This window comes from Lagopus leucura, unplaced genomic scaffold, assembly GCF_019238085.1.
Source record: "Lagopus leucura isolate 7727_CA_CO unplaced genomic scaffold, USGS_WTPT01 Super-Scaffold_100033, whole genome shotgun sequence".
Taxonomy (NCBI): Eukaryota; Metazoa; Chordata; class Aves; order Galliformes; family Phasianidae; genus Lagopus; species Lagopus leucura.
In genome coordinates, this window is record NW_024962282.1 from 5,601,490 (window position 1) to 5,618,424 (window position 16,935).

A 16,935-nucleotide genomic window follows, 5' to 3' on the forward strand; every position below is an offset into this window, starting at 1 on the left:
AGTGCTGCAGTGCAGACATGAGCAGTAACACGAGTGTTGTATCTGGACCACACGGCATAGAATTCAGGTTGTAATTTTCCCTGGCACCAGGGAATTTTCCCACCCCAGGTGGCTGCTGCAAACCAGTCACCGAAGTTCCAAAGAATCCACAAAAAGGTGAGAAATTCCTAAATTTCTCCTGTGCCCTTGTCTAAATTTGTCTTTGTCCTTGCGCTCTGTCTGATGCTTTTTATCATGCTTCTGGAGAAGTGGTAATGAGAAGGGAGGGGAAAAAAATGGCAGAGAGGAAATCAAATGTTTCCCCTCTTCTGCTGGTTAGAAACTGACTGTAGGTGTGTGATTGTCTTCGTTATTTTCACAATGGAATAAGCCTCATTCTGGGAACACCTTTCCATGAACAAGTGCTATCATATTGCTATAAATGCATCTCTGTAAAAGAAGAGGCTCTATTCAAAGACATTAGCAGCTTTCATCTTAGATGATCACTTGAGATTAGCAGAGAAAACACAAGTGCATAACTTTGTGTTCTTGGTCTTTGCGGTATCCTTCCTGACTGACATCTGCCACAAGACCTGCGTGCTGCTCAGCACGTAAACCACAGGCAGGATGCTTAATCCCAAGAAAGAAAAAGGTCACCTAGACTCTGCTAGCTGTTGTTTGATTCAGGCTTCCATTAACAAATTACACAGAATAGAATAGAGATGTGAGAACTGTAAGTGACTTTTTGGATGTTCTTTCCCACAGTCAAAGAAGGATGTCTTAATTGTCTTAAGGCTGCCCAGGGAGGTGGTGGAGTCTCCTTCTCTGGAGATGTTCAAGACCTGCCTGGATGCCGACCTGTGCGACCTGCTGTAGGGAACCTGCTTTGGCAGGGGGGTTGGACTCGAAGATCTCTGGAGGTCCCTTCCAACCCCTACGATTCTGTGATTCTGTGAATTTCCATAACAGCAGAGTGCAAAATTACTGATGTTTTTTCATCTGGAGATAGAAAGGAAATCCACGATGTTAGGAGGCCACATCTTTTCCATTTGCATGCTATGGATGACCGGGGAGGGGGCAGCTTTGGTAGTGCTGCTGGTCAGGCAGTTTGTGCCCTCTCCAGGTAAGGAAAGCAGATTTCTTTCTCAGGGGTGTTCCACACGGGGCTGACAGACCTGCTGCAAAACGCACTGTGCTAAAACAGAGGTTCTGTGCTTTAGATTGTGCTTTTTGTTTTCCACAACCCCTTTCAGTACATACTTAAACTCTTTCTTCAGAGACCATGGATCTCTGAAGTCCTCCCACTGGAAGCACAGGATGTCGTACACATAGATGAGGATGGCAATATCCAGCGTCCTGCAGAAGAATACTGTGCAGTGCCTGCTTCCCTGCTTCCAGAAAGCACTAAAGGTTTAAAATCCTGCAAGCTGTGGCAAAGATCAGCCCCCTTTGGCTGTCTTGTGCACACACTGAGCCCCTCATTGAAGGTGGCACTCTGCGTTTGCTGTCAGCAAAGATAGGCAGCTGACTGCATGACTCCCCAAGACACCTATCTTGAGACTACATACATGACTCCTGGAGGTGTTTATCAACCTCAATTAATTCAAATGGAAAATTTAGGGGTTGTTTTAAATGAGATATTTGTATTTCTAATAGAGAATGCTAGTGTAATGGCCCCAGCAGAAATCCCAACCAAGCATTGCTGGTGTTTGTGCCTGCTACAGAATAATGCAGCGAGATTGTGTCCACTACCCAGGCCATCAGCTGGGTGAAGAATCCTTCTGCAGCATGCATTTATCTCACCTCTGTCCTCCACACAGTACTGAAGGCAATGTGTCTGGAGTGGTAAGATGAAACGAAAATGATTTTGTTCATCAATCACACTTTGCCTGTGTAGGTAGTGTGCAAGGTGGCATTTTACAAAGAGGGAAGAGGCCATTTGTGACAGTCCAATGATTCACTTTTTCCCGAACCTCGCCACTTTGACTTGTTCCTCTCTTGCTGCTGTCTTTCAATGCACTTCTCCACCTTCCTGTGTCTGATTTAAGAGCTGGTGGAGATAAAGAAAAAAAGCTGCAATATTTGGGTTGGGGGTTGGTTGGTTTGGTTTGTTGGTTTTGGTGCTTTTGGTGTTTTGCAAGATTTTCATTCAGATCCCAGTATCATGGGGGAAGGAGTAGGGTGAACAGCCCCAAGGAATGGGGTGAAATAAATTGTTAAGCCATAATCTCAATTTGAGCTGGCACAGAAAACCTACGACCTCCTGGGATGCATCAAAATCAGCATGCCCTGCAGGGGGAGGGATTCTCCCTCTCTGCTCTGCTGCCAGGGCACTGTGTTCAGCACTGGGCCCTCAGCTGGACCAAGGTCTTGGGCCAAGTCCAGAGGAGGGCCACGAGGATGCTCAGAGTGCTGGAGCACCTATCCTATGGAGACAGGCTGAGGAAGAGCAGGGCTTGTTCAACCTGAAGAGAAGACTCCGGGGAGACCTTGCTGCTGCCTTCCAGTACTTCAGAGTAGCTTATAAGCAGGAGAAGGACTGACTTTTCACATGGGCAGATGGTGACAGAACAAAGGGGAATTGTTCTAAACTAAAAGATAGGAAATTTATGTTAGATGTGAGAAATCCTTAGCACAGAGGGTGGTGAGGCCCTGGCACAGAATGCACAGAGAGATTGTGTATGCCCCATCCCTGGAGGTGCCCAAGGCCAGGCTGGATGGTGCCCTGCACAGCCTAAGCTGGTGGGGTGCAGCCAGCCCATGGGCAGGGGTTGCGGCTGGGGGGGCTTTGAGGTCCCTTCCAACCCAACCATTCTGTGGTTCTGTGATTCTACGAATTCCTGTGAGTGTCACAGTGTCCTGTGAGGGTCAGGTGCTTTGTCCCATGTATGGTTCTTACCATTTCTCTAAGAAAATTAAAGGCTGACTCTGTCAGGCCGAACTGCTGATTGTTGATACCCACAGCCCAAGGGATCAAACCTGTTACAATGAACTACACCTTGTTAAAATCAAAATCAGTCATCTACAATATAGTAGTCTCTACCATGTTTTCTGTGCATTATGCATAGGGCAAACCTCAATGAGCTGTAACACTGCTTAAAGTTGTATATAGACTGCCTGCAACTTTTACACGCTTCTGACAAAACTTATCTCACCTAATCCTACCAGCATGATGCTAAGACACTTGTGCCATATTTGTGAACACTGGGTTCTTCTTTTACTCAGGCAACAAAAAGAGGTACTTTTCAGGCACGATTAACCTGAGATGCTCTTGCTCTTTTTAAAAATGCATGTTTTCCACTGTAAAAAGGCCTCAGAAGTGAATTAAAACAAAGGAGTGACAAACATGTGGTTTAAATTTTCCTACGTGCTGTATAGAATTTGGCCAGAAATACAACATTTTGAGAAGTAAAACTCTGCCCTCTCTCCCTCTGCCATCTAGCTCTGGCTACAGAGAACTGGGATGAATCCAGAAACACCATTGGGTTATCATGAGGGAAACTCACGAGTTACCACCTCTTTCCTCTCTGCCCGCAGGTGTGTGCAAAGTCACCCAACATGAGTACTTTGACTCCACCATTCTTCCTCCCAGACACAGACAACCAGGTCCAAGGAGCTAATCACAGCAGCGCTGCAGGAAAGCCAGAGCCATCATATGCCGTTCTCAAGTTCATGGAGAGCTTCTGCCTCATCAGTGCCACCTGTGGGATGGTGGGAAATGGCGTGGTTCTATGGTACCTTGGCTTCTGCATCCGCAGAAACCACTTCACTGTCTACATCCTAAACCTGGCTGCCGCTGACTTTGGCTATCTCCTCTGCATCGCCATCGAGAGCATCCAGTATCTGATGCAGTTCAACGTAGGAGTGCAGTTTGGGATATTCCTCTTCCTGGATCTTTTCATGTACGGGACCGGCTTGTATCTCCTGACAGCCATCAGCATCGAAAGGTGCCTCTCCGTCCTCTGCCCAATCTGGTGCCGAAGCCACCGCCCAAAGCACTTGTCTGCCATCATCTCCGGCTCGCTCTGGGGCCTTTCTCTTCTACTGAACACGGCTGGCTATATTCTGTGCTCCATCCGCCCCTCCGGCAGCTGCTGGATGCTGCTCATTGCCATTGGCGTCTTGGATTTCCTGGTCTGCACACCCCTCATGGTGTTCTTCAGCCTGACCCTCTTCCTCAGAGTCAAGTGCAGCTCCCAGAACTTCCGAACAGGACGGCTCTTCACCGTCATCATGCTCACCGTGCTCTTCTTCCTCATTTTTGCCGTGCCTCTCAGCGTCCTCATCCTCTTTGACTTCTTGGGCTACAAATTCCTCTATTCCCCCGAGATCGGCTTTGTGCTGTCCTGTGTGAACAGCACTCTCAACCCTGTCATTTACTTCCTTGTGGGGAGCTACAGGGACCGGAGGATCAAGTTCACCCTCAGGCTGGCGTTCCAGAGGGCCTTTGAAGATTCGGCAGATGACAAAGAGGAACGGGATACCCGAGACACAATAACTATGTCCTCCTAACACCCTTCTGTGCCCACTCAGCACTAGTGCTCTGGAGATGAGAGGTGATTGCTCACAGGGCTGAAGAACTCTGAGGTACTGCTGGAGGTCCGTCCCACCCAACCTTAGCAGTCCCCGTTCTGAACACCTGCCCTCTCACTAGTTACTTGAGGCTCTGCCCACATTAGGACTGCATTTCTTCTCAGCAGCTATTAAATGATAAGGCAAAATGCCTTGGTGGCTGCGTCTCATCACAGGAATCCTGCTCAGTTTACCACTCAATATTAAGTTCTGTTTTTCAGAGCATTAATATTCAGTCACTTTTTTTTACACAGATCTCTGAAGATGAGGGCGGATCTATGACCTTCCTGTTGAAATCAGATAAGAGATTCCCAGAAGAGAGTCCAGCTCCATTAATTTTAACTATTTGCACATCAGCAACATATGCAATCTTTGTGGCTTGTACAGTGAATTATTCTTTGCTTTCTAATGTGAGCATTTCAAATAGTGAAATGCTTCATGTTCTGGAAGTCTCTGTTAATTAGTTAATAGTTATTAGTTAATAGGAGCGTTTCACACTGTGGGTGTAATGTAGTAGAAAAGAGCTCCATCCCCTTCCAATTTGCCTTGCAACTCCATGCACTGTGTTGCATGCACTGTTTTCTTGCATTTCAAGTAAATACAGAGTCAGAGTTGTGTATCATTTTAGCTTTCTCCAACACAGCACAAAAGTACCTGCATTTAACTGCAGCAAGAATTTGTTATTTCTTCCCTTCCCAGACGATAAGAACATGGCATCCAACACATCTTGACTTACTGGAAGAAATAAGTTCAAAGAAAAGAAAAAGAATAATAAAACAGAAAAGGGAAGATAAGTACATATCAGAAATTTGCAAGAAATTCTTTTCAGCCCCAATGACTGGACACATAAGATGTGATTGTTTGAAATGTTAGACTATTACTCCACACAAGATTTGCTCTTTTAACCTAACTCAATAGAATAAGATAATACAAGACATTTTCTATGAGAAAGCTTGCTGATTTCCTCTTCGTACTCTCATCTGCAATTAGTTTCTTAAGGGAAGCTGCATTCTTCTACTGTCTATTCCCTTTTCTCTGTTCATTTGCCTTTTTTTTAAATACTGAAAAAATACCACTTAAAAACAGTGGTCACCCCAGCATCTGTGGTTGCTTTTTACTTCCTCTTTACAGTTTTTGAAAGCCGAAAAATTGAGTCTCATTTCTATTATTATTTAATTTTTAATGAGATTTTTCTGCATCATACACACGGTTGATTCAGACCAGGCCTATGTCATCAGTTGTTTTTTAGTGAGATTTTCTTTGCTTCTGGCTTCTACTGATGGGGGGAAGAGACCGTCCATTTATCTGAAAGCATGTTAAAATGTATTCTTTTTAATATCTGTAATGATTTTATCACTGGGAGAGAAGAGGCTCAGCTCATTTCCTTTATTATTAAAAATGTTTCAAGGCTTTTTTTTTTTTTTTTTTTAATGGAAAACAAGCTCTATTAAAAACTAAATGTTTATCTTCTCAGAAGAAGCCATCAACTGATGAAAACCTATGGAACGTACGCTGTGAAAAACTTTCCATCCTGGTTGTCCCTACATGTACCCATCATGAAGACAAGCGCCGTTCAGAGCAAACACACCTTCTGGCTTTTCCCTTGGATGTTTAAAAGGTGACACTTGTATGTAAATGACAACTGCAGGCACCCATGCGTGGTGTGAGACAGGCATTCTCAGAGGTGGCATCTGCAGATATTTGCAGTGCTTTCTTGTGGTCCAGAAGTCAGCAATGAAATGGACATCCTTGGCAGGATTTTCCACCCTGAACTAGCACAGTGGAAAGCATAACAGTGCCACAGGAAGGAAGGGGAAGCAGGCAGGGAGAAGGCTGTGTTGTCCTGTTGGAAGGAGGAGAGTCAGAATCAGCTAACTGGGAGTGGGAGGAGAGGCAATACCTCTAGACAGTTTTCTTTTGCACTATTTAGGGGTTTCATAAGCTCACAGCTAAGTGATGTCTCACAACCCACAGAGCAACTTGGGATCAGATGAAGAGGAGAGCAGGGGAGGTAAAACAGCGCAAACAGGCTTGCTGGTGAGAACATTTCAAAAACCCCACCTCAGGCCCTATAAGTTGAATGCTTTAAAAGCTTGACATGGTCACTCAGCCCTACCCAGACTGGAGACAGCATTTCAAAGTGTCTGCAGGCAAGAAGTCATGTATAAAAGAATTGTCAGCTTGACACCAAACTCTGCTTGATTTTAACTAATAGAGATGACAAAGTCAAGTAATGACATCACAAAATGTGGGTCAGATCTGCTCAAAGGCAATTCTGGAATGTGAAAGAGGAGGAAGACCATTGCTTCCTCGTAGTATGGCACCTGGAGGGTGACCTGTCCCTCTGGGGCCAACACCTATCCATCCCACAACTTGCACAGACACGTTGTTAGAACTCTCTCTTCTTCACCCCATCGGGATGAGCCATTGGTTTTTGTGGGGTGCAGTGGAATTACTGGGTCAAACCCTGAACCAGTGGTTGAGCACCAGGTGAAAAGGCCTGGCTAAGCCAGGGAGCTCAGGTGCAAACAATGCACCTGAGTGACTGGGGGACTGAGAGCCTGGATCCACCCCTCCTCACCTTCATTTAAGGGCTGGCAGTGGAGGGAGTAGCATCTCTCTGCACAGAGATTGTATTTCTCTTGAGCTATCACTGGTTGTTGGAAGGGGACCTGTTATTGCTCTGTGGTGCCTGTGTCTCATTTGAAGGCACTGTCATCACCTTCTTTTGCTGTACATAGTGTCAGTGACAGTATGTGGGGTGGGACGCTGCACTGGAAGTGCATTTTGGAGGAGAAGTTGGGAAAATGTATACTTTCTCTTAGATAATCTAATCCCTGTCAAATCTGATTTCAGAAGAAAGACAAAATGAAACAAATTCCATTCCTCTGAGAATTTCTTCTATCTCTTCTTGGCTGCTTGTTTATACATCCCTAGCTTAAGAGCATTTGGCCCTAGTACAAGTGCATAAAAAGCCTTCCAAAGATTCAAGATGTATACCAGCACAGCGCTAGTGATGGAATTTCTGGGAGGTGATTTGCTCCCCGCCTGATCTAAGAGCAACCAGAGCAGAAATGTGGCTTTGCCTCATGACATAGAAGAACCCCTTTCTCAGTTGCTGCTGACTTCACCCCATCCTATTCCACGCAGTAAACACATTCCTTCCTGTCAGAACCTGCTCTGCTGTGCTGGTACTAAAGAACACACATTGAAACCTGAAGATAGGAACATCTTCACCTTCCCAAAAATCCAATGGGATAAATTAGAAACTAAGTGAAAGACAGCCTGAAGCAAATTACAGATGCCAGATTCTTTGAGAGCTCAATTCAGCTGCGCAGGTGAGCACTTGAGGGCTAAGTTGACCAATTCCTCACCATCTACATGGCACCATCTACATCACCATCTGGTGCTCTGTCTCCCTGTTGTACCATTTTCTGTCCCCTCTCATAGGCATACATGCACGCAGTCACTGTGCAGCCACGCCTGCCCATCTCCTATCATTCTAAGTAGCAACATTCCACTTACTTTTCTTTTTCTGTTAGGTTGTTTTATTCATTTTCCTCTGCACTTATTCCACACTTGGCTGATTCACATCTCTCCAAATTCTTGCATGATTTTGTCCTCTCCTCAGCATCTTATGTCATGCTAGCTGTTAAGTATATGCCCCTCAAACGCCAGCTGTCCAAGGCCATGAAGCCTGGGAATGACCAACATGCCCAGCTTCTTCATGCCCTCTTCTTAGATGAGTCTGCTGCCTTCCTGAGGGTCAGATGAGGAACATCACCAGGAAACTACCTAGCCTGGTAAAGCCAGCAGACCACGTCCCCTTACTGCTTTTCCATATAGGGAGAGATGTGGATCAAGGGCTATCAAAAGGGACTTCATGGCCTTGGAATGACAGCTGAAGGAGTTTAATGCGTAGATCATCCATTCTTCTCTGCCTCCTGTGTTGGGTAAGGAAATGGAAACCAATTGAAGGATCTTATCTTTAAATTCCTGGTTTCATGGCTGGTGCCATCATAAGAACTCTGGTATTATTGATAACCAAATGGCCTATGTGGCACCAGGAATGCTCAACATTGCACAACATGTGGGAGAGGAAATAACATGTAAATGACTGTCAAAGGCAGCACTAAGGATAAGGCAAATCGTAATGAGAAGACACAAAGGGAAGAATGAAAACAAGAGATGGAGACTGAGCCAGGTGAATTATTTTTTTATATTAGATACAGGAAAAACCTTCAAGTCACTGTGGGGTGAAAAATGTCAGAAAAGTGAATTTTCTTCTATAGCAGCTGATTCCAGCTGTGTTAGTCTAGTATTTAATAGCTGTTCTTGCTCTCTGGAGTGAATAATACAAGGTCCAGAGATACTTTCTCTTTATACCTAGATCCAATTAGGCAGATATAGATGCTCCCAGAGAACCACAAACACTTATTTATTGACCAAAGGGAACAAGAATTTATTATACTGGGATGAGGGGATGGGGATCCTCCATCTGCTTGCAAGGGTTCAACATCTCCAGGCCCTGCTGCTCCTATCCGACCCCTGCCTGGGCATTTCTGCTCTCCAGTACATGGCATCTGCATCACTGGAAGTCTTTGTAGGAGCCTGAGATGGTGGCCACAAAGCTGTGTGTGTCACCATAGACAGATGTTGGGTAAAAATTACTGCAAATAGAAGTTAAGTAGGTGGAAAAGCCCTGAGCACCCACCACATGATGCCTGACAAGTTATTGTGGTGGTGGCATCGGTATAGACTTAGAAGAGCACAGAAAAACATCACTCCACACTGCTTTCAGGAGATACACGCTGCTAAAGGGACAAAAGAGAAGCGTGAGATGAACTGTAGTGAAAATCAAATCTGGGAAGTTCAAACAAACAAAAAATCTCGCACTACAAATGGAAAGCAAAACAAAAGAGCATCGGATCAAAGGCAGCGATGGCCAGAGTCAGGATACAGACAGTGAAGGTGCTGTTCTTTGCATGAAAGATCAGGAGCCACACAGCCATCAAATGCATCACCAAGCCACAGAGCCAAGCACCCCACCTGAACAGAGACAAGTCAACCAGCAAAGCTTGTCATTCATCAGAAGAGCTGCTCCCTACCCCTGTCCCTCACAGCATCCAAGGAATCAGTGAAAAGAGAGGAGTCTGTTGAGGTGGTCTCTGCCATGGGGAAGCTGCTGCTCTCGTTGGCTGTTCCATCCCATTCCCACTGCCTCCTATGAGAAACAAGGAAGAAAAGACAGATGAGGGGTATTGGTGGTCCCAACACTTGCCATCTCTGCCCACAGCTCCTCAGTATCACTCCTTCCGTTTTCTTTCCCCTACCCACAGCTTTGCCTTGCTGGGTTCTACTGCCTGTACCTGGTGCTGGACCAGGAGATCCCCCACACTGAGAACAGCAGCACGTGGATGTATGACAGCATCAGGGTTTCACCCACTGCCTCTTATCAAATGGCCCAGGCAGGTCACTTCACAGATTGCATCTGAAGGTTGGAAAGGGCTGAAAATGGGGTTTTACCTATTAGAGATTCTTGTCTCACCAAATCTTATTCATCTGTACCATGGGTACAATTCACTGGGGTTTTTTTCTCCTTTCACATGCTCTCTTTCTCCCTCTCTTCTTCCTCATCTCTCTCTCTCCTTCTCTCTCCCTCCCTTCCATCCCCTAAATTGTTATCCCATGTCTTCTTCTCTACCCCGCTTCTCTACCCTTGTTTCCCACTCTGATCCATTGATTTGCCCATTTGTGCAATCCTTTTCGAAGAACCCTTCCTTGCTTGAATAGCAGAGATGTCCTGCGATCCCCCAGGGATTACATGCCATACTCTCCCTCAGCGGATTATCGCAAAGACCATGAAACTCACTTGCTGACCACAAGGAATCAGAGTTTATTCACAGGACCAGGGCAAGAAGAGTCATTCCCTCGGGGAACACAGCCCATACACAGCAGAGCCTGGCTGGGCAGCACTGGCAGCACCGTGCCACACACCCTCCCATCAAGCTCCAGCTGTGTCACCCCAGCAGCCCACAGACTGCCAGTGAGGCTCTGCATCTCCAGGCCTCCTCACCAGCAGTGTTTCACACCATGGTCTCAGCCACTCTGTCCTCAGGTGCAGGGCTCCCCTCCTCGCTGGTCGCTTTCTCTTCAAACACTCTGCACAGGGCAGCGGTCACTGAGCACGGGGAGCAACGCTGCCAGCAGCGCCCCACCAGGAAGTAAATGACAGGATTGATGCTGCTGTTCAGCATCGCCAGCAGCAGAGAGGTGCCTTTGGGAAACAATTGCAGTCTATCTGCAAGGTTCCACACTGAAAGGAATAATGAAAACGAAGAAAAAGATCACGTTGGTCAGGACAGCAGTATAGAGTTTCCCTGGGTGCCGTCTCCGAAAATTGCACTGGAGTTTGATGAACAGGGACAGGTTGGAAATCAACATCATCAATGAAAAAGCCACACATATTGCAACAGATACAGCTCCAAACGTTTTCACATGTTCTTCACCAAAGTTAAAGCCAAGATACGTGAAGGAAACCAAAGACCCAGTGAAAGACCACAGCAGCCCACTCACGATGCCTGCCAAGTGCTTTGGCTGATGGCATTGATACCAAATGGGGAAGAGGTCAGAGACACACCGCTCCACACTGATGGCAGTAAGGAGACCCAGGCTGCCGAGATCAAAGTGGCATGAAAATCCAACTGCAATGTAAATTTTCATATAGGAAAAAAATGTTGTAAAAGAGAGAACAGATGGTTAAGCTCAAAGGTAACAACACGAAGAGAGCAAAGAGGAGGAGCAGAGAGAAGTCAGCAATGGCCAGGTTTAGGGTGTAAACAGTGGGTTCTTCTTCACGTGAAAGAACAGGAGTCGCATGACTATCGTGTTATCCACAAGTCCACAGAAAGAGATCTCCATACAGACACCTAAATTGACCTTATATTCATAATTCAGCGTGAAGCATTCTGACATGGTGTTTTCACAAGAGTCTGTGTACCCAGAAATGGTGTAGTTCAGCACAAAGTGTGCTGAGGTGGTCTCTGCCGTGGTGAAGCTCCTGCTCTGGGGCATGCCTCATCCCTCTCCCGCCACCTCCTATGGAAGACGAGAAAGGGGAGGCAAGTGAGGGGCATCAGAGCTCCCAACACTTGCCATCTCTGCCCACGTTCCTTCATCAGCCCCAGGCCAGGCTGGGCAGGACCCCAACCCCCGCCATGCCTTGGACAGCCTCCAACTCCATCCCTGGCCAGGCAGCATCTCCCACCTGCCCGAGCCCAGCCTCCAACTCACGGCTCATCACAGGGCCAGGCCTGCCAGGCGATAAGAGCTGCCAGAACACCCCACTTTACTTCATCCTGCAGAGCAGACCTGTGCCGAGAGGCTATGTCAGGAGGCTCACCCACCTCACAAACTTGTCACACTGCTGTCACCCCCTTCCTTTTCCTCTTCCCATCCACAGCTTTGCCTTGTCATGTGGGGATTGCTGGTTGTTGGTGTGTGCACCCACTGGTGGAAGACTTTCTCCTGCTTTCTTGGGGGCAGAGTTTTGGCATACTTTCTGGTGTGTACTGCAGTTAGATATAGTCACAAAACAACAGAAGAAAAGTCCTGCTGAGCCAAGGGCAAGCAGAGTCTTCTGATTGGAGGTTAAGGAAGAGGAGCATAGTGCCAAGGACAGACAATGCAGGCTGGGCTGTCCGAGCAGAGAGTGAGAGGTCTGTGAAAGACACGTCCCAGCCCAGGAAGATCTAGGGCCAGATGCCAGAACAGTGGACTATGTGAACATCACAGCACATTAACTTGTCCAATTTGAGGCCCTCTGATTCCCCCTTCCATGGTCCTGAAGGCAGCAGCTGGCCTTTATCCTGACCCCTTCCATTCACCCCGACTACAGGGCCATGAGCTTCAGATAGTGTTAGGTCAGAGTACCCAGGCTTTGGCTGAGCTGTGAAAGAGCTGTACCTGCCTGAATCCCCACCTCCACCTCCATTCACTGTCTTGCTCTAGCCTCGTTTCAAGTCTACCTGTGGTCTCAGGACCGGCTCTCCTCGGAGAGACTCTGGACCAGGTTCCTTATTGTGTGTTCAGTATGTGAAATCAGAAGATCCCCTTGGAGGATCTCACTACTGGGGATGACAAACAGGCAATAACTCAAAAAAAAAAGGATTCAGAAGATGGAAAATGCATGAGAGAGAATATAAGCCATGAGGACGACAATGCGAAAGGATGAAACTGTGAGAGAGGAACCATTTAAATGAATAAAAGCACAGTTGCAGCACGGTGTACCCAACAAAACGTAATCTCATGCATGTTAAGAGCGCAACTAGATGCATGGGCAAAGCCCCGGTGCTGTTATGTATTTGAACACTGGTGATTTCTCAAAGCAAGCTGAGACAAGAGCAGGCCTCTGCCTGCTTGGCTGCTGCTGAGAAGGTTCTGCTGGCATCCCAGGTGCAGGGTGTGGGTGTGATGGAGCCTGGGGGCCAGGAAAAGGGCTGGCATGGCTGGGAGTGGTTCCACACCTGTGGAACGATGAGTAGAAGGAGCATTATGGCCACAGGATGCTAGAGACTTCTGAGGGCTTTCTGCTATTTTGCCCCTGCTGTTAATGATTCCTTGCTCAGCTCACTTTCACCGTTCCACCTTCCTCTTGCCAGGCCTCACCCCCACCATCCCCTTGGCGAAACAGGCTGTAAAGCTATAGCAAAGTAGCAGATGAGAGCTGGGGATTTCTTCCATCACCACCTGTGCACAGCAGAACACTGAATGCCACAGGAAGATGAAGGTGGAGGACATAATGGGATTGCTGGAGGTGCCCAAGGCTAGGCTGGACGGGGCCCTGGGCAGCCTGAGCTGGTGGGGGGCAACCAGTGCATGGCAGGAGTTGGGGTTGGAGGGCAGCTTGTCGCAGTTTTCTCTGTTGACAACCAGGTTTCATAAGAAGCAACCTAAATCATTATCTGACTTGAAATGAACTTCTATCAGAACTCTGGCTATCTGCTTTCTTTATGGCATCCTTAACAGCCTTTGTTTTGTAGCATTAAAGTAATGTTCTTTCAGTACACCTTATAATTCCCATGGTTTTGTTCCTAAAGTAAGGCAAAGGGAATACACAAGTAACTCAGCCATGATTTCAGTGCCACATTGAAAGATCCCATGGAGAAGTCACTTTAGCAGCCTTCATGCCCCAGGCTGGGCAGAGTTGTGTCCCTCTTAGGCATTAGGAAGGGTGCTGCTGGATGCCATTCCCAGAGGGAAGAGATATGTCAGCGTTCCTGCTGTGACACAGTGCCTGCTTCTCCTCCCCTGCCTCTGTCATTACAAATAAACCTCCATCAACTGTAGGCACAGCTCCTTGCCCTGACAGCAAAAAAAGCTGTGTACCTTTACCAGAACATAGAACAAGGTGACAGTAATCAGTCAGAAGTGTGTATATATACTTATATATATATATGTATATATACAGATATATATCTATATATATGTAGCTTTTTGCCTAAGGTGCCTACTAGTGGGAAAAAGAATAAATAAAAATGGGAGACATCGTTCAGAAAGTTTTGAATGCAGCTAAACAGGTTTGATTTGCAAATCAAAAATCCTGCTGGCCTTTCCCAGAGTCGTTTTGCATGGATAACATTTTTTAAATCATGATTTCTGTATGAGTTGCTCAAAAAAGCCCTGGTGTTTCCAGATATTTTCAGGCAGTCAGGTGTGGAGATAAGGCATTGTGCTCCAGGAGTGGTTACCTGCCTGGCAGGGTTCCTCGGGGCTGGCAGCAGAGATTGTGTCCCTGTGATGGGAAGAGGGCTCTGCTGCAGAGGGGCACCTGTTTCACTTGGCCTGTCTTTGGATGAGACAAGCCACGTCCTCAAACACTCATATCTGCATAGCTTGGGGTCTACAGGTCTTATTCACATGCACAGAGCTTCACAGCTGGTGGCTGCATAAAGAAAGCTTTACTTTGCTCCTGAGCCTCTGCCTGGAGAAGACACAGGATCTGCTCTGATGGACCGGGCTTCCCCAGGCATGTGCAACGCACCCCAGCAAACCAATGACATTTTACAAACAGCAAATGCTGTGCAAGTATGTCCCATAAGTAATTTAATGTAATTCAGTAGTGTGGAGTAGGTAATGTAAGTATGTTACATTCTTTTCATGCTCTTGGCTGCGAGGAGAGTGTCTTTGCAGGAAAGCAGCTCCAAGGATTTTAAGACATGTTTCTCTTTTCAGCATGTCCACAAAAGCTTTGTCCAAAGAGCTGGAAACATCCCAAAGGAGCCTTCATACTGCTGGTGTAGAGGTTCTTTTGCCTCACTTGTCTGTTCAAGAGCTGAATGGGAGGTCTCCACACCGTCTTTGCACACACGATGGAGATGCAAGCAGAAGAGTTTTGACCCTCATACCCAGCAGCACTCAAGCCTTCAGCAGAAGCCCCAAGGCAAAGCACCATGAGGAACTGAGAGCCTCTGTGGCTCTGCTTTAGTAGCCCACAGAGTAGCGCAAGCTCCTTTTGAAACAGAGACAGCTCAGCCCTGCTGGATAGGCCAGATTCAAAGCAAAAGATTCCAAGCAAAAGGTTCAAATGGATTAAACATCCATTTCCACTGTGCTTTCTTGGGAAGCTTCACCTACGTTTTCTGGCTCCATTACCTCTTCAAAAGCTCTCTGGCAAGCAACCCTCATGGAGACTGTGAACTTCTTCATACAGCACCCAGCAAGAAAGTAAAGGACAGGTTTAATACTGCTGTTCATACATGCGAATAGGAGAGAGGTGCCAAAAGCAAGAGCCGAAAAATCAAACAGCCTTAGCAACAGCCAGTAAGCAAAGTCAGCAGTGAAGAAGGGGAAGGAGATGACAGCAAGCAAGACTGCAATGCAGAGCTTCCTCGGCGGATATTGACATGAGCAGCAGAAGAGCTTAGCAAAGAGGGCTAAACCAGAAAGAATTAGGATAAGCACCGACAAGAGGTAGCTGAAGACAAAGGCAATTAGCATCAGTGGGGAGAAATAGAGGGTCACAGTGAGCAAGAGGGCAAGGGCCCAGAGCAGGGCACACAGGAGTGCTGGCAAGCACCAGGAGCTCTGGCAAGGGCAGAGGGGCTGTGGGAGGGCAGGCAGGCAGGTCCTGGCACCCAGGGCTGCCGTGAGGTAGACACCGGAGATGAAAGCAAAGGTGATGGCCATGTTCAACACTGTCATCACGTCCTGTGAGCCCAGACTGTGACAAAAGCTCTGTGGGCCATAAAATATTATGAGGGCAATGATGATGGAGAACAGGAAGGTGAAGTCGGCCACGGCCAGGTTGAAGATGTAGATGGTGATGAAGTTCCTGCGGACGCGGGTTCTGAGTAGCCAGAGGATGGCCCCATTGCCCACCAGCCCAGAGAGGCAGATGAGCACTGTGACAGGGACTGTGCTCAAAGCACTGGCTTCACAGTGGGTCCAGTCATAGTCGTCCTCATAGGAGCCAGCTTGCCTCAGCAGCCCGTGGTGCCAAGCTCTGCTGTAAGCTATCGTGCTGGGCTGGCTCCAGCAAGCAGGGCTGGCTCTTCCTGCGGTGGGGAGCGGCATGCTCATTGTGAAACCGTGCTGCTCCAGCTTCCTCTCACACAGCTGGAGGGATGAGAGACAGAGGTGTGTTAGAAAATCTGATGACCCCCTGTAGAAGGATTTTCAGCTCGTTGTAACTGTGCCCTACCTTTCACATGGAGGAGCACAAAGAGAAATGAGAGACAGAAGGGGCGGAAGGGGGTTGAGAGGAGCTGATATGACATTCCTTGCACAGGAGTGCATATGAGGCGAGGAGTGAAAGCAAGGGAGATGCCTTCTTCCTAGCTCTGGATGAGACAGGTCTGAAGGAGGGCAATAACAAGATGATGGGATTGTCCCTGGAGATGTCAAAGAGAGAGGGGGTTTGGGGGTGGATCTGATATGGACTCTCAGGTGCATGATGTTACAATTGATAATACTCAGTTGCTGGGTTCCTTCAGTAAGTCAACCATGTCTGTATTCCCCTACCACCTTTTACCACCAGATTTGTAGCTCCCAATATCCTTCTCCATTCACAAATGATGCAAATTGATCAACCTATTCAAAACCAACGAAGGGAGACACTGATTAGGCTGAAAAAAGTAATCCAGAGAAGTCTGACCTTTCCTGTCGCAGCCTGGAGATCTTCACAGGAGCAGATGTGCTGCAGACTCAGATCATCTTGCCAGCTGTTACACCCACAATGGGATCTTCACACGAGGTTTCCCCAAACTCTCATTTGGAAACTGGACACAAGCACGTCCTGGAGAGCCTGTGCAGCACCCATCAGCATTTTTCTTAGGTCCTTCCACAAAGCATATTTGTCACATTCTCAGGGATTCTCAAAAAAAA

General features: G+C 47.2%; 2 protein-coding genes and 1 pseudogene across 2 annotated transcripts; 1 reads left to right on the forward strand and 2 right to left on the reverse strand.

Annotated features, from left to right (window-relative positions):
- Positions 1 to 3,470: 3,470 nt before the first annotated feature.
- On the forward strand, positions 3,471 to 4,670 carry LOC122185953 (proto-oncogene Mas-like). The gene is given in 2 exon segments (XM_042882181.1): positions 3,471 to 3,484; positions 3,486 to 4,670. Coding segments are annotated over 2 exon segments (1,020 nt in total). The 3' UTR covers positions 4,492 to 4,670.
- Positions 4,671 to 10,637: 5,967 nt separating this feature from the next.
- Positions 10,638 to 11,700, reverse strand: LOC122185899 (annotated as a pseudogene).
- A 2,949-nt stretch (positions 11,701 to 14,649) lies between these two features.
- Positions 14,650 to 16,914, reverse strand: LOC122185900 (mas-related G-protein coupled receptor member B4-like). The gene is made up of 2 exons (XM_042882095.1): positions 16,706 to 16,914; positions 14,650 to 16,167 (listed from the first exon to the last, which is right to left on the reverse strand). Exon 2 carries the CDS (start codon positions 16,129 to 16,131, stop codon positions 15,142 to 15,144), a length of 990 nt encoding a protein of 329 aa, XP_042738029.1. The 5' UTR covers positions 16,132 to 16,167; positions 16,706 to 16,914; the 3' UTR covers positions 14,650 to 15,141.
- Positions 16,915 to 16,935: the final 21 nt, after the last annotated feature.